The sequence below is a fragment of the Electrophorus electricus genome, chromosome 26 (genome assembly GCF_013358815.1).
Source record: "Electrophorus electricus isolate fEleEle1 chromosome 26, fEleEle1.pri, whole genome shotgun sequence".
NCBI classification, from domain to species: domain Eukaryota; kingdom Metazoa; phylum Chordata; class Actinopteri; order Gymnotiformes; family Gymnotidae; genus Electrophorus; species Electrophorus electricus.
In genome coordinates this window covers 7,719,263-7,742,962 of record NC_049560.1, presented here as the reverse complement: position 1 = coordinate 7,742,962, position 23,700 = coordinate 7,719,263, and the positions used below count along the sequence as shown (strand labels likewise).

Here is a 23,700-nt window from a genome sequence, read left to right as displayed (position 1 = left end):
AAAGTATAAGGAAAGATAAAGCCATTAATGGTGGAGATCTGAGCACCTGTAAAGGAGAGGTGTGTTTCCCAGACCAAGGGCATGGAGCAGTGGTGGAGATAGTAGCCAAACCTGTACTCAAGCAAACGTACTGTTACTTCAAGATAAGAATTACTCAAATAAAAGTCATTTAAATGAACACGTAAGGAAGCATAAAAAGGTACCTAGTAAAAAAGACTCAAGTAGCAAGTCATCAGATCTCATTTGGCAATCAAAAGAGAATTGCGAACTCACAGCCTGATGTAGGCAGCACAGAGGAACACCCAATTAAATGTCTAATACAGTTTCTCTTCAGATTAGGGTTGTTGCCAACTTCAAATGATGCGCCATCTTGGCTTACTTCCTGTTGTTAGGTTGGCTAATTTTATTGAAGCAAAGTAGTGCCATCTTTAGGGAGCTCAGTACCCGTCCCACGTGTGACAGCTCAGACTGTGTCAGCACCCAGAGTTAAATGAAACGCATGAAAATGCGTGTTGAATTAAAATGATTTAATAATGTAATTTGAGAAATGTTGATTAATGTAACGGAGTAAAAGTAGGAGTATAAAGTATCCTGTTTTAAAACAAATCTTAAAAGAATCTTACTACCCACCTCTGGCATGGAGAGACATTATACGTGAGACCAGATAGTGTCATCCCTGTTTCTATCAGTGTACCTCAGGCAGGTGTGGACACGATGTTCCAGGGTTGTCTTCTTGCTTAAAATGCATGGCTAATGTTGGTCTGAAGTGTAGATTCTTCTGTTGCTACAGAACCATCATGTATTTTTTAGATATGCACGCTGTTCTGCTGGCTCTAGTCGTAACCGTAGCAGCTGGGCCGTCAGTTCGCTGGTATTTGGAACATAGAGGCTTACGGGCTGATTTTCTTGGTGTGCGGCAATGTAAGTGCATAGGGCCGCTCAACTTTATACTTCAAGGCCAATGCTCAGACATTCTCAACAAACGGGGGACCTAATAAAATTAGCAGGTGTGGCGGGGCCTGATTAGAATGAACACCTGCAGACAACATGCCCTTTGACATAAGTACCTTGGGGGTACCTTTGGCAGGACTTTGACATAGCAGAGTTGCATATGTTATATTAATTTAGCTCCTCTATTCTGTATTACTTGTGTAATTCAGATATGTTGTTTAATGACCTTACCAAACCCCAATTTGGTACAAGTTATCACATCCTTAGGACATCAGTAATTCATACTGCTAGCAGTCTCAGATATAAGCAATCAGCAGTGTGATGCTAATCATGATCAATTTTTTATGTGTTCTGAAAAAAAGTAGATTTTTTGATTATCCCTTATCAAGCTGTGAGAGTAGATGAACAATTAGAGCCTACAAAGTCTACACCATTCATTTATTAAACTTTTTTTTTTTTTTTTGCTATATTCCACTGGAATTTTGGAAGCCACTCATCTATCTAATGACAGGGCGGTCCTGTTATTTGTGGAGCATGTTATTCCCATTGTTGCTGATGTGTCATGTGTGCTGTCACTCGGCGCCCGACTGGATAAAGCAGAGATCGTGGCTCGCTCCAATTACTAGCGGCAATCTCGGGTTCGCCCAGGGTGCGATCTCCGACGCGCAGCAGTCGGGAGCAGGCGCCCCACACTGGGATGGTGATGGGGCCCCAGCTGCTGGGTTTTTGATCGCGGAAAGGTCAAGCTGAGCTTCGTTATCTGGCGAGGGAGTGCTGAGGGAACGTTGCCGCCGCTCGCGGCCGGTCGCCTGAGATGAGAGCCATCAGAAGGTGGAAGCCAGGAATACCAATTAGCTCATGTTTCATCTGCTTTAAATGCTATACTTTACGTTTCACACTTGTTGAAGTAGAGTGGCACTTCTCCGTCATCGGGGAGAGGGGTTTTGTTCGCACGATTCTTGGAGTGGCTACTCAGTTCGCTACTCTGTCATAGCCACAGCATGTACACAGTGGTCCCTCAAGACCAATGTCGTTTAGCTGGACTTCAGAGGCATTAAAAAGGTCGTAAAAGGTGGTAGGTATGACTGTAGGCTGATTACTCCAGCGTTGAGAGGTAAGTTGAGGCATTACTGTAGCCTGTATTCGTTCAGAGCCTTGACTTATATTGCAGAGAATTTAATAATAAAAAACAAAAACGACCTTCCTTTTCACATATCTAACAGTCACATGAAGACAACTCCAAGGCAGAAACTTTTTCTGCAGATATAAAGGCCGCACAGCCTTTGCGACCAATATCCGACAACACATTTAGTCTTTTTTTAAAGAGCTACATCTGCAGGAAGAAAGAAAATAACCACAATTGTGGCGGAAACATCCAAATACACTTTTACTATTATTCTGTCACTGCAAGATCAGACTCGCTAGCCTAGCGGTTACTATCTCTGCATGAAACACACTCTGATTTCAGAGCCATCAGCCACCATTTCAAAGCCCCTCTCTGCCATCATTCCAAATAAAAGCTGTTCATGGGCATCTACCTTTTTCCTGCCTGCTGGGTGACCGAGCTCTAAAGATTCAGAAACGTGTGTGTGTGTGTGTGTGTGTGTGTGTGTAGACTTGAATGTGTCTGTCAGCTGTTAAAGACAGACAGAGAGTAGTTGCCTCTTTAAAGTTGAATATCAAAAGGTAGGAATTTGTCCATTCTAGGTGTTGCCATGTTTAGGAACTCATTATGGGATATGGTCAAGAAATGTTTTACAAGTCCAATCAAAGTAGAAGCTTTCATAAAAGCTTTTATTTGTAGTGTGACTGATGTCTTAGATAAACTACCCTGTGAAAGACTTGTGTGCCTCATACTGAATCCTCTCATTTCATTCAAATATGTATAATCTTGATTAGGGGTTCCTGCCTAAAATGTTGAATTAAACATGAATATATAAATGAAAGTGTAAAACCACTCTAAAACCAATGATTTGTAATATTTGACAATATTGCGCACAAACTTGGGTTTTAACGCAAGGGCTCAAAACTCAGGAATCTGTTTTTTTGTTTTTTTTGTTTTTGTTTATAAGGCATATCAAACTGCCAATCCAAACCTTTGCAGCCATCTTACTGATATATACTGTTCACCCCAAACATATTATCCAGAAAACGTTCTACTATAGACAAAAAGCTTTATTTTATTTTCATTTTTTCCATTCTTCCTTTAACTTTCCTCACCCAAAACATTGGAACATTTAACAGGAACTCAAAATGTTTTATCCACATGATTATCAAATAAACATGATCTGATAACACCATAAAAGGTTCTGTACTCAAAATGAAAATCATTACAGGACTACAAGTACCAGAATGTGATACAAGCAGGAAACAACAACAATAGCAAACATCTGACTTCTCTAGACTTGTTTGATTGCAGAACTGGTACCATCATTGTTCTAGTAATTCAAGGGTCTACATTATTATTTCATATCACACATGAATAATGTCCGATGCATTTTTGGAAAGTAAAAAATAACATGAAATAAAGTAAAATATAAAAGATCCAACTAACATTTAAAAAGAAAATGTCATTCATTTTGCAAACTTTCCCCATGATCAATGCAAGCTCTCTGAAATCGTTTTTCTTTTGTTTGTTTAATAACACTTTTGTACAGTCACAAAATTATTCAACCATGTATAACCCCAAACTCCCCCCCCCTCCTCTTCTTCTTTTCCAGAATGAAAGCGTCCACTGAAGCAGAAGTGCTATTTGAATTCCTAACCCCCGCCATGTGAGTTTGGATGCATTTGTTTGTTCTCTCGCAGTCCATTGGCAGTGCCTCTGGTCCTCTAGCCTCAGGCCGGGAGCCTAGGAACTCACAGTGACCAGCATGTCCCGAGCCCTGGCCCTTCACGCTGGCCTACTCACTTAAGCAAAAGGGCTTTTGCGAGGGTTTGGGTGGTGGGAGGTGATTTAGTGCAGTTGCAGGAGATCTATGTGGAGCTGCTTGTCACATAGAAAGGAAAGAAAAAAACCACGGCACATCCGGAAACCGGGAGAGTCACGAAAACGAGTGAGAGAGAGAGACAGAAAGTAGAAGGGTGTAGGCTAGTGATGAGAGAGACCTGAAACACACAAACACTTCACCAACACAGCACAGCACACCTCTCCAGCCACTTGGCACTGTAGCTTCATAACAGACAGATTCATTTGCAGATTGAGCACCAGTGAAAAAAGGCCGTTTGTAACTATTATTATACCACTTTCTGTTTACTCAACATTCATTTATTTTTTTTCTGTATGACAAAAAAGATCGGAATAAAAAAATTCTACACTTCCATCTGTTTTTGTTTTATTTATTTTTTTAATTGCCCTCCCATGATTCTGCAGGCTTGCAAAGCCCTGTGTGTGCGAGGGATCTCGACCTGACGCACTGCCCATCCCCCCAGTGTCTTTGGCAGATTTACAGAAAAGACCCTCCTCTACTCTGAAATACTAATAGAATTTTTTCTTCTTACTTTTGTTTCAGAAACAGTGTTGGGGGATTGCTCAGAGAAAGGTACACCTGCCCTGCAAAACACCCTCTCTCTCTCACTGCTGCGCAAAAAACAAACAAACAACGAAAAACAACAACAAAAAACAAACAAAAAAAGCCCAAGAAACCAAATCAAAAAGGCAAATGTACATGTACCAAACTACGAGATCCACAGGAACAGGGGTGGTTGAGACGGGGGGGGTCCTACTCGGGAGACGGGGACGAGTCAAACACACAGGGGTTCAGATGCTCGCCAGCGACATCATGGAGACGCGGACACGCCGCCGCCTTAGCGCGCGTCACGAGTAGCCGTATTTTCCGAGCTGCAGTCTTTTCTTGTCGGCTGTCCTTTAGCGTCGGATGAAGAGAGGCCCGCTGAAGAGGGGAGTCGGTGGAGACGCCGTGAGGGGTGGCAGAGAGTTCTGGAGAGGTGGTGGGTGTGGCCTGTGGGTGGCTAGCGGGTGTGGCCGGCGGGCGGCTGGAGCTGTGGGGGTTGATGGGGCATGGAGCAGAGGGAACAGCAGTGGCGAGGTGCATGCGAGGCTGGGTGCCTGGTACCCGATGGGGGGGCGTGGCGGGGGCGGGGCCGTGGTGCTAGGAGGGGCTGAGCAGTAGAAAGAGAACCGGCAGGACGAGAGAGAGGCAGGGGGCGGGTGCACGGCTGCCGTTGGTGTCGTCCGTCAAAAATGGCTCCGGGGACTCGTACACTGAGTCATCTGACAAACAGAGAGAGACAGAGAGAGAGAGAGAGAGAGAGAGAGAGAGAGAGAGAGAGAAGGGCAGGGATGGGGGGGGGGGGGTTGTGTGAATCAAACATTGCTAGTACTGCTACAGAATTCATATAAGCTCTTTTTTCCTCAAATATAACACTCTAGGATTGAAAGCCAGACTCAATAAAAGTGACACCTTATTGATGGAATGCTCTTGTCTTGGCTGACCTAGATTAAGTGAAAAGGACGAATGCAGCAATTTGGCTGTCACTCTCGCTATGCAGATAGCATCAAAGAGCATCTAACATACTGTACACGCCAGCGACAGCTGTCAAGAGCATGATTTTGCACGTTTTCGTGACACAGATACCATCGAAATGATTTCCCTAAACACTAGGCATACACACGGACCAAAAACAAAAACCATGGAATACAACGCATGTATTACACGTTGCCCTGGCAAAACCTCAAACTGTGCATCGCAAAACCCTGTTTTGCTGACTCTGTTCGCGCTGTCTATGAAAACCGATGGCTTAGATCTTTCTAATGCAACTGATTAGCACAAACAACTACAGTCACACCAGGGCAACTGAAGGCAAATGTTCCCTATAAGCCATTTTATTGCACTCAACACACAAATAGGCTATTACTGAACACACCAGACGATTATATCGCGCATCGCACGCCACTGCATTCCAACCATTGTGATGTACAGAATGTGACTGGTGACTTGTATAGGTCTCCCATGTGAGATTCATTGTCCCCGGTATGTTTGCACATTATGTTCTAATAGCAGAGCGAGAAGCAGACTCACTGAAGAGTCTTCCTCCTGTTCTCTTTTTCCATGTGCCTTGTCTTTCCCCATCTGCCGTGAAAACATCCTAATTGGCACTCAGCATTCCTGCAGATTCCAGTGCCTCAGTGGTGAAAGCATTCATCATGCTGGCTGCCGCAACAGCGCCATACAAATGCAGTGTCCGATTTATTCTCCGCTCCACGTCTGCCAAGTTTACCCTTCCCCTGGTTGGACTCGGAATTTCAGGATCCTTCTTTGGCCCGTCCCCGAACGCATAAAAACGGGGTCTGGGGCTAGAAATAACCCTTGGCCTCCGAAACCAGATTAGGACGTCGCCCTGGCAGAGAGCGTGTAAATAAACAGAGGCATACCAGACTTAGCGCAAGGAATTATGGTAATGGCCTGGGCGGAGCTGGCGTGTAGGCCGGGCAGGTCGTTTTGGATAATAAAGCGCTTTAACCGACAGGCATCCATTCTTCGAACGTTTCCTCTCAATCGCGGATATGCACAGATGAATACGGCGTCTCACAACACCATGGCCCATTGCCTGCATGCTGTGGAAGACCCCCCTGTGCCAAATCCACACACACACACACACACACACACACACACACACACACACACACACACACACACACACACACACACACACACACACACACACAAATACAGAGTGCCGTAGCCGAGCGCCCAGCACGGGATGAAATCCGCTAACTGCTTTCCTCATCAATTCCAGTACCCAGGGTTGCACACAGAAAGAAAGCACTTGCTTCAGTGTGCATGTGCTTTAAAAGACTCCAAAATGCTCCTGAAATGAAATTGTTTGGAAGGCCGCTGCAGGTTAGCTCTGGGTATTGTGCGCGCGTGCCTGTGTGTGTTGTTGGGGGGAATACACAAGTACTCTCCTAAACAGATAAATGAGTGCGTGAGAATAGGATCATCATTTCAATTTGCATGTAATTGTCTTAACTGCTCGCCGGAACTGATGATCCCGGAGTCAGTCTGTTTGCTAACAATTACATCAGGCTAATGGGCCTCTGCTCTGTGAGAGGCTTCTCTCCCAAATTTATGATGTGCCCTAAAAGCTCAACTCTGAGAAATGGCATGCTTCTAAATGTTGCCAGGCCTACAGCAAATATTGACAAACTACGCTCCACGCTCCACGGCCTTTAATGCATTCCTCTCCTGCTCTGCAGCCCTTGTGTAAATACCTTCACCGCCACGACTCTGGTGTCACTTTGGGTTTGACGGCTACCCTGCTTAACCTGCTCAGACAGGTCTTATCTAGGCTCCCAGGGTCGTTCCGCAGGTCTATGAGACGCTGAAAGGCCAAATGTCGCTGTTTGCTGGAAGTTGGAGTGGCGTGTGCCTTGTTCCCGACCCGGTACGACGTCTGCGGAGGAGAGCGCATGCGGTCCGCTTCTCCTCGCAGGCTGGCGGTCGTCCTCACTGCTTTGTGTTTAAAAACTACGCAAGCTGTGTGCCAGAATCTGCTCTAAAAAACGCATTGGAAAGAACAAGGAAGGAAAGGGAGCCCTCCACACACCCCTCCACATCCAGAGATGAGTGTGGCGACTAGCGACAGGTTATCTGGCCCTTGTCAGATGAATAGCTTCTTACAGAATGTGCCCTAAGGGGCCCCATTATCTCTCTGGAGTTACGACGGCGGTCACCAGAGGTCACGCCATAAAGCAGCATGTTCTGTGTCACGGGGTGCAGGTCTGGGTGGAGATGCTGCGCCCTTCAAGGGTTGAGAACAAGGCTCAAGTCAATAAATCAAGCCAAAGCCGCAGATCTTCTCCACCAGACACTAATGCAGGTGCCCCTCCCCAAAGCTCCATCAGAGAAGCTGCAGGTCCCCGTGCCTTGGACAAGGCATGGTGGGCAGGCGGATGTAGGCGCAGCGGAGCGGGATTCCTGGCACTGAGGGGCTCAGTCCCTCAGGCGTGTGGCATAAATAACGCAGATGGACGGAAGAGTTTTGGAGGGCAGCAAGGTCTCTTGGATTCGTGGAAATACTCACTTGTGGGCTTGACATACACTCGTAACTTCAGGCAGGGCTTCCCAGCAAGGTTAGAGTACGGGGAGGCTGTAGAGAAAGAAAGAAGCTGGGTTAGATGTTTACCTCGTCAACAAATGGCCCCACAGACTGGGAAATCCACTGTGCTCATCTGAGAAACAACAACATTTACCGAAAGATTTGAGCATCCAAATACTAAATAATGGAACATGTGCACGTTAATACTTGAATTCGGTACAAGTTGGTTGAGGATGTGGTGTACACGTCTAACCATAGAGGCTGAAATCTTAATGGAGCAAGTGAAGTAATCCAGGGCAGGTGTCTGCGATACGTTTGGCACCAAGCGAGTCGCGTTCAGCTAGCCGCCTGCTTTGTGACTCAAGTGTAAAGAACAAATTGCCACCGCTCGTCTGACAACCCGTGTGGCACACACACGCACACGTACACACATGCACACACACTCTCTCGCTCTCACAAACACAGACACACACACCATATGGCTTTGTGAAAAACACGTGTGCTCTATGTACCTCCAGTGATAACATTAGTGGCAGACACATAGTGTGGACCGATGTGAATGAACTTGTATTACTCCCTCTTATTCAAAAGCTTGGTCATGTGGTTTTGACCAAGGAAACAATTTTTAAGAATACAAATGCGAGACTGCTCACAGCTGCCACAACACAGTTCTTATTCTATATGACACAGCTTTTATTCTATATGAGACAGTTCTTATTCTCTATGACACAGTTCTTACCCTCTACGACACAATTCTTATTCTATATGACACAGTTCTTATTCTCTATGAATCAGCTCTTATTCTCTATGACACAGCTTTTTCTCTATGACACAGCTCTTATTGTATATGACAGCTGTTATTTTCTATGACACAGCTCTTACTGTATATGACACAGTTCTTATTCTATATGACAAAGCTTTTATTCTATATGACACAGTTCTTATTCTTTATGACACAGCTTATTGTATATGATGCAGCTGTTATTCTCTATGACACAGCTGTTATTGTTTATGATGCAGCTGTTATTCTCTATGACACAGCTGTTATTGTATATGACGCAGCTGTTTTCTCTATGACACGGGTGTTATTGTATATGACGCAGCTGTTATTCTCTATGACACAGCTCTTATTGTATATGATGCAACTGTTATTCTCTATGACACAGCTGTTATTGTATATGACGCAGCTGTTATTCTCTATGACACAGCAGTTATTGTATATGACACAGCTGTTATTCTCTATGACACAGCAGTTATTGTATATGACACAGCTGTTATTCTCTATGACACAGCTGCTATTGTGTATGACACAGCAGTTATTCTCTATGACACAGCTCTTATTCTGTATGACACAGCTGTTATTCTCTATGACACAGCTCTTATTGTATATGACGCAGCTGTTTTCTCTATGACACGGCTGTTATTGCATATGACGCAGCTGTTATTCTCTATGACACAGCAGTTATTGTATATGACACAGCTGTTATTCTCTATGACACAGCTCTTATTGTATATGACGCAGCTGTTATTCTCTATGACACAGCTGCTATTGTGTATGACACAGCAGTTATTCTCTATGACACAGCTCTTATTCTGTATGTCACAGCTCTTATTCTCTATTAATTCCTTCCTTATTGCCATTCTGAAGGGTTTCAAAGCAAAAGGCTTGTGCAGCCAGATTTCACTCTAACAGGTGTTCTCAAAGTAATGGAGATCAACTTGGCAGAGGGGTTAGCTGTACTGTCAGAAAGTACTGGGAATAAAACACTCAAAGTAAGTCTAAATGTAAGCTCTAAAATAACGGGTAGAAATCAAAGCTTGTTATTATTAGATTTAAAAATGCTGCTTGTTGCTGCAATTTGAGTTCACTGGTAATGGCAGGTTTATGATTTTGGGATTGCAAATGAAAATGTGCCATTTAGCACAATGGCGTATGTTTGTGGATGCCTGGCTAACTCAAGCACTGACAGAAAGAAGCCTCACAAAAGCCCTGTGTGTTAGCGTGCGACCTTAACCTGTGAGAGAGGGTCAAGTGCTGAAGATATACAAGAGTAACGATGTAAATGATTCAGTTACTGTTTTTATGTGAATTTGGGAGTTACTGAAATAATTTTTTTCTTTTAAGTTTTAAAAATGTAGTTTTATTCCAAATGTGAAACATGTCATTTGGAAAATTCGTCATTCTTAACCAAAGCAAATTAGGACAAACGCAAACTTCTTTTTGGAGTAAACTACAACTACTGGCACCATCAGCAGTTTCCACTTCCAATGGGTAACGTGCCGCGCTTTTAATCCCTTCACTTTGACCTACATGGTAACTGGGACTTGAATATGGCAGTCAGATTTCAAGCCATTTAACTACATACATTTTAATAGTTAAAATGACTGTTGTGTGTGTTGCATGGGTTTTTAGATAACTACAGATGTTGTGAAACCTAAGCTTTTGCAGTAAGTTAACACGGTTGCGTGACCTTGAAACATAAGTCGAGGTCATTAAAAGCGGGTCAGTACAATCAGGCGACCCGAGCCGAATATTCCGCTGTTGAATACAGCCTGAAAAAGAACTTTAGGAGGCACAGTAAAATGTGTGCAGCGGTGGATGGATTGAAAGGCAGATGGAGTTACTATGAGGCACCTGCAGTTCATGCCATGCACTAAATGTGTCCGGCGAAATCTCAGTGTGATAAGCCACTTTCAAAAGAGCAGCTCAAAGTGATGGCTGACCGCAGCTGCATGACGGTCCCTTGGTGCTGGACCTTATAACCCTGAGCTGCCAACGCCAACTGAGCACCATCCTTTTCTCCTGTCTGTCTGTGTGTGTGTGTGTGTGTGTGTGTGTGTGTGTGTGTGTGTCTGTGTGCGCGTGTGTGTATGAGACCTATGAACTGGAACTGGACAGTCTGAGCCAGATGTTATGGCTGTGTATGAGTGTAGTGCATGTGTGTTTCTGCTACACACCAGGGAGAGAGGGATCGCCACAGAGAGTGTAACAGGATTCATAGTCCTGTAAGAAAGGGCAATGTGTGTGTGCGCATGCGTGTGTGTGTGTGTGTGTGTGTATGTGTGAGTGTGTGTCTGTCTGAGAGCTTGGTCTTGTGAGACCAAGGCAGAGACGGTCTTGCCACAGTGGCCAGTCGCCCTAGCCGGGTGTGGCGGGTCAGTCCTGGGGTGATGGACACGCTCTTTTGTTTGAGGAGGGCCAAGCGCGCGCTCCTATGGGCCACTCCTCACTCCTCTCTCGCAGCCCCCTTTGGCCCGTAACCCCAGGGGCTGTGACAGCTACAATATCGGTGGTAGCCAAACACTCCTCCGGGTGGCAGGATTGAGGGCAGCGCAGTGAATGGCCAGCATAAGTGTCTCCCTGCCCAGGCTGCCGTCGGGGACAAAGGCCACACAATGGCCGGCCCGGGGTCGCAGCGGCGGGAGGAGGGCAGGGCAAAAAAACCCAAAAAAACCACACAAAAGAAAAGAGAAAAAGCCCAGCGTGGGGAAGAACTGGCCAGGCTTGAATGCAAACTTTGAACCCTCTGTTCTGTCCTCCCTCTTTGTCGATCGCTAACTCCTCTCCCGCCTCACCTCTTTCCACGACTGACAACATCCCGCTGAGGGGAATAAGTTCTGGGATGCCACGCTGTTTTGGGGAGGGTGTGTGTGTGTGTGTGCACGTGGGGGGCGGGGCATCTTTGCGATGCCCTGCACTTTCTCCCCCGGCCAAAATAGCTTTCCATAACTGCGAAGATAATATGCGGTAAAATATGGACCGTATGTGGTGAGCAGGACAGCCCTGCAGGTGTGAGGTGAGGCTGGGCCTGTTGGGCCTGCGTGCCGCCCTATACGCTCTGCTTCTGTGGCCTCCAGTTGCTTTGACAGGAGCTCCAACCAGCAGACAGCTTGACAGCGCACATATGGAGCACAGAACAAATGAACTGGAAATTGAGCTGCAGGTATGAACAAATTACTATATTAGACGGCAGTTTCGTTGTTTTAGTTTATTGTATGTTGCACTGGATGTTTGCTGTATGTTTCTTGCGTTAGAGACGTACTGTGCTACACGCATATATTTTCTATTAAGTGTTGGGTAAACGCGCAAGTGTGCGAGTTTTTGAACAGTCAGCAACAGCACGGGCTCGCACGCTCCATTTCCAAGCTCGGGGATTTTCCTGGACGGCCATTTCCAGCCTTGCCGTCATTAAGGACAACAGATGGCGGCGAGCACTCGCAAATGACCGCATGACCAGTGATTAAAACAAATGCGCTTTGAGTCCTCAAACGAGCCATTTGTACCGCCCTGCTTTTAGGATCAAGTGTCCCGACACATAACGTGTCATTTGGGCTACGGAGCCACAGGTCCACCGAACGAGACGTGCACCCGGCAGTAAAAGTCCTCGTCCCAGTTACCGTCCAATGCCTCTTTAGCAATATGAGACGAGCAGGCCTGGGAGGGGAGAGAAAGGGATCGTCCCATTCCACTTAATGAGCTGTATTCATTTAAGATGAAAAGCTCTATTCTGTGGGTTTTTTTCTTCCCCTTTTACCCCTGAACTTCACACACATGCACCCCCCCACACACCCACACCCACACAGAGCGGAGAAAAACAGAGGCGGAAAAAATAGAGAGAAAACAAAAAAGGGCTGAAATTGCCTCATTAATGCATGCGGCGTGCTGCCCTGAGCCTTTCCCTCATGCCGCAGCGCAGCGGGGCCCCCTTTTATCAGGCCAAAGGACACCTTTCACCGGGCCATTAGCAAAACAGGGACAGATGCACCCCAGCATATCCCCCCCGCCGCGCGGCAGGCGAGAGGTGGGTGAAGATGGGGCGTGCCTCCTACAGGCGGGCAGAGGAGCACAGCCACTGTGACCTTGGCACGGCAGGTGTGGGCTGTCGGCAGGACGCGCGGTGGATGTCCTGAGCCGTGTCCGGAGCCAGGGCCCCAATCCCTCCCCTTCCCTTGCTGAAATGGGACGAAGGTTAATGGCTTTTAGCTGCTCCTGACCCAAAAATGGTAATGCCCGCCGCTCTGGGCGGCCGGGGACAGAGTTACGCCCATCAGGCCCCCCCCCCATCCTCCCCCCTGGCTAAATATGATTTGGTCAATCAGCATAATTTGGAGAGTGTTCTGCTTGGTGGCATTCGTAACTGGGTTTGTGCCGACCTCGCCCTGCTAAGTGACGGGCTAATAATGCGTGTAGCATTTGACAAATTGACATTTTAATCAAGGGGAGAGCTCAGGACCAAAAAGATGGTAAGGTCAGGGTAAGTCCGAGCCCAGCGGAGACGACCCACCGCCTCGGTTCAGCCGGACTCGTCACCTGGAGTGGACTTTGCGGGTAATCGCAGGGTGCTGTGGCATGGCAGCTGGTGATATGACGAGCGGAGAGGACAGCAGACTGCTGTGAGGAACAGAAGAAAGCCTACCTGGCATCTCAGGCAGGAGCCGCCATAGCAGCACATTAATTTAAGACCTGCCGCGATCGAGGCTCACTCCTGTGGGCTTCATAAACCAGGATCAAATCGCCCTTCGCAAATGAGCAGCAGGCATGCCACAGCAGAAAAATCACACAGAAAAGGGCAACCCAAGGGTTTCTGATGTCATTACACTGCAAACGCGGCCTCCAGTAACTTTTTACAGCTACGCAGAACATTTGATGCAGTCAGCATGACAGTTTCAATTAAAACTTTCAACCACCCTTCACAGAAGAATCAAAAACAATATCAGAAGCATGAGGTATCCCTCAAGCTTGACTCATCCTCATGGGTTACTAAAAACAAATATCAATATATTAGTTTTGATTTTTCTAATGTTTATCTTTAGCGACAGCAGGACCAGACAGCTGTCACAATAACTGATACATTTATGGATCCCAGAGACACATGTTATTGATTAGAAGGCATTGTGAAATCTGCCTTAGTATGTCTTCCCTCAGGGCCCTGGACCCTGGTTCCTGTAACCTGAGAGCCATCAATTTAGGTGGATGATTAGTCCCCTGTGGCAACCGGGGACACCTGGTCGGAGTCAGCGTGAGAGGCGGTGTGTGTGTGTGTGTGTGTGTGTGTGTGTGTGTTTGTGTGTGTGTGGAGGGAGGGGGGATGGAGCAAAATTCACTCACAGATGTAGTAGTACTCATGTCCTGGGCGGAACTCGAAACCCAGCGAGAAAGGTGTGAAGAGCTGGAACTTCTCGGAGAACTTCAGCGGCCCACCGGGGATGAGCGGCCTGTTGCACTCCCACCTCTTGAAGCCTTTGAGGAGGTGGTTACATGTGATATAGCTGTCGTAGCTCACCATGTAGAGCACGTAGCGCTCCATGCGCTCCGGCGCCAGTGGCACCTCGTAGTGCGGGCAGTAGATGTCGAGGTAGTCGTTGATGGCCACCTCCACCGTGTACTCCCCGTGTACGAATCTAGAAAAAAAAAGAAACGGAGAACAAACTCAGTTCTGTTACAAACTCAGCTCTCTTTGTGACACATAAGTGTTCTTAAAGCCAGCAAGCCGTACAAATCCGGAAGGGTTTCGGCAAACGCGGATCTATCGGTCCCATTTAACGCCACCGACCGGCAAAGAGGACTTGTAACACACCCTAAACCATCGCGTCAGGCTGGAGAAAATAGCTAATGGCACATGTCACTCATGCCAGAGTCATTCCTACTGCTCCGAGGCGGACAGCAGGAAGATAACGTGGGCCGGCAGCGCCGAGGAGGGACCGACCGGAATGACCAAGCAGCGTGGGCCGACTGGAGATTGACAGGGGTTCAACGAGTGTGAGCGGCTTCATTAAGCACTCTCACAAGGGTTTGCCTCTTGCCCGGCGCGTCTGGAATGAGTTTGCTGGCCGGGGCCATTTAGAAACAAATTGGACGCCCCGGGCAGCCGCAAACAGCACCTAAATCCCGAGCGCCGTAGCGTCTTCCCCGGAACGGCGCCTGTCGGCACACGCCCTCCGGCTCTGCTCCCAGTGCCCCGGGACGACCGCGGGTGCGAATGCACATCTACTCCAAATCCTCAGCCCTATTGTTAGCCGGCTGCATGCATTATATTTTTAACGCTGTTTCGCAGCTCAGGGAAAAGTGATGAGTCGTGCGCTCTTCGGTGGAAGTCTCCTGTCGCCCGAGCCTCATGGGAGTGAGACGTGACAGCCCCCGCAGAGGGAGCTCGAACGGTTTGTTACCAGCACAGCTGACACACCTGCTCCATACTGACACACTTAGTCGCGGCAAGGCCTGTCAGGAATCACTACCCACGTTTCCCTTAAATAGACGGCACTAATGAAAATTAGATAAGCCTTATCATATTAGTCTGGGAAAGTTAAGCGGAAAATGCTACTTGACATTCCGCAGGATGGTCCCAAGCACTTAGCGGAATTTCATATACATAAATTGAAACCGGTGTGGAAACAATGGGTAGAAATGTGCTTCGCGGTTCATTAGCAGCACCACGAGACGACCGAGCCGCAAAGCAGCTCTGGTGTGGCCTGGTCTTTTGTTCTCCGACAGCAAAAGCTCCAGTCTGATGGAAACGACAGTGCCAAAACAAAGTGTGGCTAGCGCCACCACTCTCTTAAAACGCCAGGCTTAAGCCTACGTTGATAGGAACAGCACACAGCTCTGCAGTCTGGGCTCTCTGAAAGAGTCAGGCGGGGCAGGAGCAGCAGGGGGGAGGGGGCGGACCAAAGAGGGAGGAAAGGGGGTGGGGCATGGAGAGAGGGCGTGGAGGAGGGTCAGGGGGTGGGGCTGGAGAGAGAGGCTTGGCATCGGATGTCAGTTAATCTGGGTGTGGAATTACTGTCAGAGGGCCATGGAGGGGCAAACTCCAGATGACGCCGCGAGACGCTCCTCTCTCCCTTATCGCGTCTGCCCAGAGATCAATCCCCCCTTTCACTGCCTGGGATTTTTTTATTTTTTTTTTTCATTCTGTTCCCTCCAACATGTCACTCTCGTCTCCTTCTGTTGCGGAAACTCTCGAATCCCACAGCGCGCATTAACAGTGACGGCGCCTCTTCCCGAGCCCCCAGTGTGGTGCAGGTAAGAGAGAGCCAAAATAAAGTATAAAAAGAGCCAGCCTGTAATGTCTGGGATTATCCACTTTTAGAAAAGAATACTTCATCCCATTTCAGCAGAGTTTTCTCGCCATTACTTTGGTCTCCGTCTACAAAAGAACACTTATTTGCTCGCTTCAGAACTGGGCTGATACTCTCTAGGCCTGGACCTTGCCATTGTGTGGAAAAGTGATTGGCTTGCAGTGCGATTATCCCACTGCCAATAAGTGGTGGGGGGCTTTAGACAGAGCAATGAAAAATTTGGGTGTGCCGTAAGACCTTGCCGATGCAACTCTGTGGTCTGAATTGAATCATCTTGTCATAAAAACATGCGTTAGGAGCCCTTTAATGGCTGGCGAGCATCATTAAGGCACGTTGCGAGCATGTAACGTCTCCTTTGGATTCCTAATGCGCATTACGTGTCAATAAATCAATAGGCGGGCCTCCTCCTGCTTCCTGCTCAGCTGGCATCAAAGGCAGTGCCGGCTGCCAACTGCTCCGACACGCTGCAAGTCTGAGCCGTTCCTTTTGATCGAGATGTGTGGCTCGGTGTAAAAAACGACCTTGCGGGGCGATGGCTGGTTGTTATTGGAGGAGCTGAGAGGAAGGGGAACAAGATGACAGATGAAAATATCAATAAAAGAGCCCAGTGCGTTTAGGGGGAGTTAATGCATACAGCCAGGAGAGTCACGTTCATCAATCATCCCATGCCCCCCTGTATTGCTTTGCTCACTTTGTGCTCCTTCTCCTGATTTAGGACCAGACAGCCCAAACAATTTCCCCCATTCACAGCCATTAGGAGACAAACATCCACTACTATGATGTTTACTTCCCGTCTAACATCATGGTATCAACTTTCCTAAATAACAATCAATGCTAGACAATCTAGAAAATCGGAGATAAAATCTGCTGATCGAAGATGGTGATTGAGAAGAGTAGTTCCCCATAACTCATGCCGGGCACCCTCCAGTATCAAGGGCCAAACACGTGTTATCGCAATGGCCCTTTGGTCCCACGGCCCACACACACCTTCCTCTGCAATCTCTTGGCCGTGTGCTGGCCAGACAACTAGGAACACATGCTGCTGATTGATCAATTAGGCTTTCAAACTAAAGGCAGCGCACGAACTTTGAAGCCCCTGGCGTTCCGCTCAACCACCGAAACCCCCGCAAGACTTCAATTAATCAGACAAAACCGTTTGCGTTCGTCATGTTTAGAAGAAGCGGGTTTGAGGGTTGTTTGGGGGGGGGGGGGGGGGGGGATCTTGCCATGAACTTTTCAACCGCTGCCGCTCTCCCGCAGGTTCAAAGTGCCCCGATTTCCCGCTGTGTCCAGCGAGGCAGATGCTGCCGTTAGCTCCGCCCCTGGTCTTTATGACTTCCTTTGGTAAATGTTTGCCTGTAACTGGGCCTGCTTTCAAGGGCCAAAGCAGGAAGCGTCTGCACCGCAAGAGGTCAAAACCAAACAAGCAGATCTGATAAGAGAGCCCCCGCCCCAATAATTTATCACGCCATTTTACGTTTTCAATCAACAAGCCAAGGAGTCATTAAAGCCATTAGGAGCCGTAACGCCGGCCCCGAGAGCTCGGCGTCTTGGTCAAATGACATGGGAGAATTTGCACGCTGCTGGTCTCTGATCATGCACCTAGGGCTCAGATTCAGAGTGCCCCGAATAACGTGCTGGAACGGTCTTGCAAACAGCATGCGACCATCTTCTGCAGCTGGAGTGATTCTCAGAAAAGTTGAATGAGAAGAGTTCCCTTCCGTACCGCCCGCGCGGCCCTCGCTGGCATTCTCGCCAGCTGTTTGTGCAATACTATTCACTTTACATACAAAAAGCAACAAATTACACACATATGCACACAGAGAGAGAGAGAGAGAGAGAGAGCGAGAGAGAGAGAGAGAGAGAGAGAGAGAGAGAAAGAAAGGTATTGAGGTATAACCAGGCCATAAGGCAAACATTCATATCCTCCCTGGTGAGAGCTGCACCATTCATCATTCCTCGCGGCCTGGATCCTGACAAAACGCAAAGACTACAGAACAGAAATTTGCCCAGCGCCGCCAGTTCAAACAGAAACACAGATCCATTTACATCGCATGGACTTTGCAGGACGTTTTGGAAGCCGAGGTTTGGCTCGGCTGTGGCTCTTGTATGTTTTTCACCTTTTGTTGACGTACAGCCAAAGCAAATGGATGAATTTATTCTGCAATTAACCAATGACCCAGCCAAGTTTGTTTAACATGAGTGCAGCCAGCTAATAACCTGACACAACCTTTTCACACGTGTCAGAGCTCATTTTGCTTCAGACCTCATAGCAACATGTTTAAATCTCATCTAAAGCAAACAGCAGAGATTCTGGGATCCTCAGAGCACTGCCATGCATGTTTGGATTTTATCTTTTTTGACAGTTTGATGGTGAGAGAGAGAGAGAGAGAGAGAGAGAGAGAGGTTTGTGTGCCAGTTGGTTTAGTGGCAGAGGTCCGGCAACACATGTGACAGCACAGTGCCAGTGTTTATAATAGACTGACTAGAGGGAGGTAGAGAAGTGCTGTGTGTGTGTGTGTGTGTGTGTGTGTGTGTGTGTGTGTGTTAGAATGGCCCTTTGTGCTAGCAGGAGCAGGTCTGGAAGCCATTTCCATGGGCAGCAGCTTGGACTTCGGCTGCAGCTCATCTCTCGCCATGTGGAACATGTTTATTGTTCTTCACGTCAGGCAGACGCTGCGCCACCCCCTTCAACAGCCCCGCCCCACTCTACAGGAATCTCCACGCAATCTCGCCTGTTATTCCAACTCCACTCAAGCAATTTTCCTATCGCTGCTTTTGCGCAAACTTAACCCGCCCGCTAATGCCCCGGCAGTGCCGGCGAGGAGCGAGAAAAACACTCGGAGAAACAAAACAAACAGCGACGGGAGGCGGAGCGAGAGGAGCGGAGTTGGAGGTGTGGAGTCATCTCCGTGATAGGTGCAGGGCCAAGATGAAAGCGCTGGGTCACTCTTCCACCCCCACAGCTGCACCACCTCTCCTCCACCCCGCATCGGTGCCTGTCCTGATATTGACTCTAACTGGGTGGCTGGTGAGGGTTCAGCAAATCTGTGGTTAATAATACTGGTGGCTCACGCGAGTCACGAACCGAGCGGCGGTTTCTGGCGACCCCAGACCAGGGGTCAGAGAGCAGGAGGGGACGGGGTAAATCAGTGTACCTGCACTCACAAAGGTTCTCTCAGACCTTCCACTCACTTGGTCCGGCTGCAAAAAAGGACAATATAAACAAAACACAAACAACATAAACAAGCAAACAAAAGGAAATTCTAAAAAGGAAAAAATTACACACTAATCAAGATGCAAACGAACCCATTTTTTGACAAAGATGAGAACTGTTTCTCATTACAGCAGAGCTGATCAGGAAGCCTGAAACCTGGCTTGCACACTGCGTATATATTATAGCAAATGGACAGAGATTATAGTCGATAATTATGCATACTGTTGTGATTGCTTGCTCTTAAATCCACCAGAAATCTTGCCAAAGAAATTCTGGGATAATTTTGAGAAACTACTAGCAGGAGTGAATTTGCAGTTAAGTTTTATTGCAAAGCATAATCAGAGTAGTTATGAACCCCCCCCCCCCCCCCCACAGAATCTCCTTCAACTCTGCAATTACCCTGCAAGTGCGTGTTTGGATCCCGCCTAGACAGCAGTGTTAACAGTTAGTGGAGTGGAGCTTTCAGTAGCGAGCAGCTGGGTTAAGGCACGTCCGTACGCGTACCTGCGGGTGTCTGTCGAGGAGGAAGGCAGGCCGCAGTTCTGTCTCGCTTCTCACAGCCCCCATGGAACAAGGAAGCAATAATTAGGCTCTCTGTGAGCAGGGAAACCATTTATCTCCCCCGAAATCCCCCACAACAGCCTCGGTGGTGGCGGACCGCACAGCGTCGGGGCCAATGGGGAAAAAGAACAAAAAGCCAAGCACATCTGTGACAGTTTGGAGAAGCCTGGGGGGAGGACCGGGGCTAATTGGGAACGCTCCTAGCACACGTGCACAAGTGGCTGACCTCAGAGCAGGGGTGTGGCGGCATGCTCGGGGGGTGGGGCGCACAGGTAGAGAAAAACGCCCCAGCCCAATCTGGCAGCCCTCAGGCCAAACACTGATGGCAACTTTAATCCGGGCCTCCTCGGGCCGGGCCGGGCCTGGGCCTGCACCCCGCGCTCGAGGCTGACGGAGAGGGAAGGGAGGAGGCCCGGCCCGGCACCGGGCCGGCGCTGATGCAAACCGACGGCTATCGGCAGAACCGTGATGAATTCTCCTCCTCTCCTCCGGCCCTGCCTGAACCCTGATGAGCTGATGCCTATTAACATGGGCAGCGCTATCAACCAGTGTTTTAACAGGCGCGGGTCCCGCTGTGCTAACGGCCTGCGCACCTCCAGCGATTTGACAGAGGCTGCTGGGTCTCTTTTAACCAACTGGCGTGGTACGGGGTGCTAAGCTTTATTGAGTGCTGTGCTATTAGTCAGCCATGTGCTCCTCCAGTAGCAAAGAAGGTGCTGAAACAGAACACAAATCTAGCTAAAAGGAGTTTCTAATGGGCAGCAGGAGTTGGCGAAGCAGGCAATTAGGATTAAAGAGGACTAATCAAAGCAAAGCAATACGGTCTTCTTTATCTTAGAGTAGGATTACACAGAACAAAGTACCATTATTATACATGGTGGCTAAATTCCATATGTCATGAGTGACATTGGCATATAGAGAGAATGTATCAGGCTCCACGTGGACAATACTGTTCCCAAAACAATGACTTAACAGTTTTCAACATGAGCTGGTGTTTTAGAGAGAGAGAGAGAGAGAGAGAGAGAGAGAGAGAAACCCACATACCCAGAAATTTGAGGAATTTAAATATTTTAGGTCCCTTCTCTATAATCAGCCGTATTTGTTTGGACTCGTGGCAAAGCGTTTCGTTCTGACTGGGGGAGCTCTGCTTTGCTCTTGACTGACGGGGACACTTTTGATTAATCGTGGGCGTGCTGAGAGTTTGTTTCCATTTAATTTGGCAAAACACACTCAGTGCTCTGAAAATATCAGCATGCATATGACTCTGCATCGGGAGTGTGTGTGTGGGGGGGGGGGGTACGATGGGACATTAACCTTTCTTACGTAGGCCATATCCAATCATTCACTTCATTCATTTCACGAAGACGGGGATTTCACGACAAGTTACCAGATTAAGTTGATTAGAGGGTGAATAATAGGAGATGCATGCTCTTATGTATGCTACATGTGATGTCCTCTAGAGGGCTTCTGAGATCATTGCCAGGCCAGCGAGGTAGTCAGTGAGCTTGCTACAGAGATGAGAATATGCAGTGTTCATCTTATCACAGGGTGAGTAAACACCAGCCTCGGAAAACACTATCAAAAGCAAACAAGGGCACAGCGAGGGGGCGCTTCTGCATGCTCATGAATTCACATGCACATACGTCCGGACTGCCACACGCACGCGCGTGCAAACATACACACACACACACACACGCACGCGCACACACGCACACACACGCACACACACAAGCAAATACAGCCCCTCTTCCCTGGGTGAACGCATCGGCGTCTCATAACAAACATACGAAGCAGCTCAAGAATGAGACAAAAAGCCTCTGTTCTCTCATCTCAGGTTTCGGGCTTTGTGTGTAAGGAGTCTGTGTACGAGTCTGTGTGTGTGTGTGTGTGTGTGTGTGTACGGGTGCACCAAACGGAAAACGATAATGACGCTGTGCACTCTAGAGCTAAGTGTATCACCTGGGGCTGCTCTACGCTGGGTGCCCTCTTTTGTCTTTTTTAACACCATTAGCAAAGTGCAGTCTAATAGAGTTTGCGTGCAGGCCTGGTCAGGAGAAAGGGATCGGGTGACATGGCTGGCCCGAGACTCCACTACTCCACTCCTCCCATCTTGCCCTGCGAGGCCTGTTATAGGGCCTTGATGTATTCTTCCATCTTCCTCCCCGAGCCCGAGGCCCATTAGGTCCGCCGCTGTCTTCCCTGTGCGAGCGCCCGCGGATAGCCCGACTCCCTCGGCAGACGGGGACGGACGGGCCGCCTCCGGGAGCCTGGCTTGGAAAGCCTCCGCGGAGCGTTTTGAACGGCACCGCACCTCACTCGTCAACGCGCGCTGGAGTTGGGGTCACCCCACCCTAACCCTCCTCCTTCACCCCCTCCAGCGTGGACGAGTCTCCTGTGCGGCGCCAAAACGTGCTCGGCAAAGTTGATCGCACGCTTGCGCTCACTCACAGGCCGGGAGCGAGACGAAACCCCTGCGAGAGCGAGGCGTAAGCCTGAGCACGAAGCCATGGTACAACATGCTAATGTGGGTCGGGTATCTTGCGATTTGCACACCACACAACAACAGTAGATTATATGTACCTGCAGAGACTTGCTGGGTAATGTGATTCGCAGGAGTGTATGGATTTGCCAGTGGTGTGTTAGTAGGCATAGTCTAAAGTGGCTGGTGTGTTTTACACCGATTTATGCAGTGATATGGCCACCTCCTCCTCCCACCGCAGGAGGTATTGATTAAATATCTGTTTCACATAAGTGGGGGAGCTTCTGCATCATTAGTCATCATTTTCCAAGCTAGCCATATTCATACTACACATTTTTCCCTTCCCACCCACCAAAATCACTACATTCTGACAAACTGCCATCTTTATCTACAGGGGCACCATCAATAAGGGCCCGGTGTATGACTGTATGACTGCGCACTGGTTGCCATCTTCAAGTAATATAGCCTGCAAATAAATTCAAGTCTGCAATAAATTTTGAAAACTTTGAAAAGTCAATGTGATCCTCAGTAGATACAGCATGCTGCACAAGGAACCCGAGAAGCAAACTTTCTCTCTTATGTAACCTTATCTTTTACATCTTTGCTTTGGATCAGTGTACAGGGAGCTATAATGGAGGTACTAGTGCATTCCATCTGGGCATGTGGGCACAGTGAGCAAGAAGAGAGAGAGAGAGAGAGAGAGAGAGAGAGAGAGAGAGAGAGAGAGAGGTCGACAGAATGATGTAGAGAGAGGTAGAGAGTGATATATAGAGAGAGGTAGATAGAGTGATGTAGAGAGAGGTAGAGTGAGTGATGTACAGAGAGAGGTAGATAGAGTGATGTAGAGAGATGCAGAGAGAATGATGCAGAAAGAGGTAGAGAGAGGTAGACAGTGAGTGCGGTACAGAGTGAGGTAGAGAGAGTGATGTAGAGAGAGAGGTGGATAGAGTGATGTAGCGAGGGGTAGAGAGAGTGATAGAGAGAGAGAGGGGTGGAGAGAGTGATGTAGAGTGAGGTAGAGAGTGTGAGGTAGAGAGAGGTAGAGAGAGAGTGAGGTAGAGAGAGAGGTGGATAGAGTGATGTAGAGAGAGAGCGGTGGAGAGAGTACAGAGAGAAGCAGAAAGAGAGAAGCTCAGAGGTGTACAGAGGCTTCCCAACAAGAAAAAAATGAGGTCATTTGTGAAGGAATCCTTCAGTAAGGCCATAGCCTGAGGGACCTTTATCACACTTCATCATGCATCATGTTAGTTCACAAGCTCCAAGCTGTGCTGGAGCCGCCTGTGGTGGGCAGGTGAGTGGCAGGGCGGCCCCCCGCACTCAGGTGGAGGGCCGTGGCAGCTCGAGGGCGGCCTGC

General features: G+C 48.2%; 1 protein-coding gene across 1 annotated transcript in view; it reads right to left on the bottom strand.

Moving 5' to 3' along the window:
• Positions 1-4,669: 4,669 nt before the first annotated feature.
• Positions 4,670-23,700, bottom strand: part of LOC113568547 (ephrin-A2-like) — an 86,482-nt gene continuing 67,451 nt past the window's right edge. Inside the window, exons 2-4 of the mRNA XM_035523118.1 lie at positions 14,123-14,415; positions 7,999-8,064; positions 4,670-5,185 (exon numbers count right to left, since the gene is read on the bottom strand). Coding sequence (XP_035379011.1) covers positions 5,064-5,185; positions 7,999-8,064; positions 14,123-14,415 — 481 coding nt within the window. The 3' untranslated portion in view covers positions 4,670-5,063. The remainder of the gene's footprint in view (positions 5,186-7,998; positions 8,065-14,122; positions 14,416-23,700) is intronic.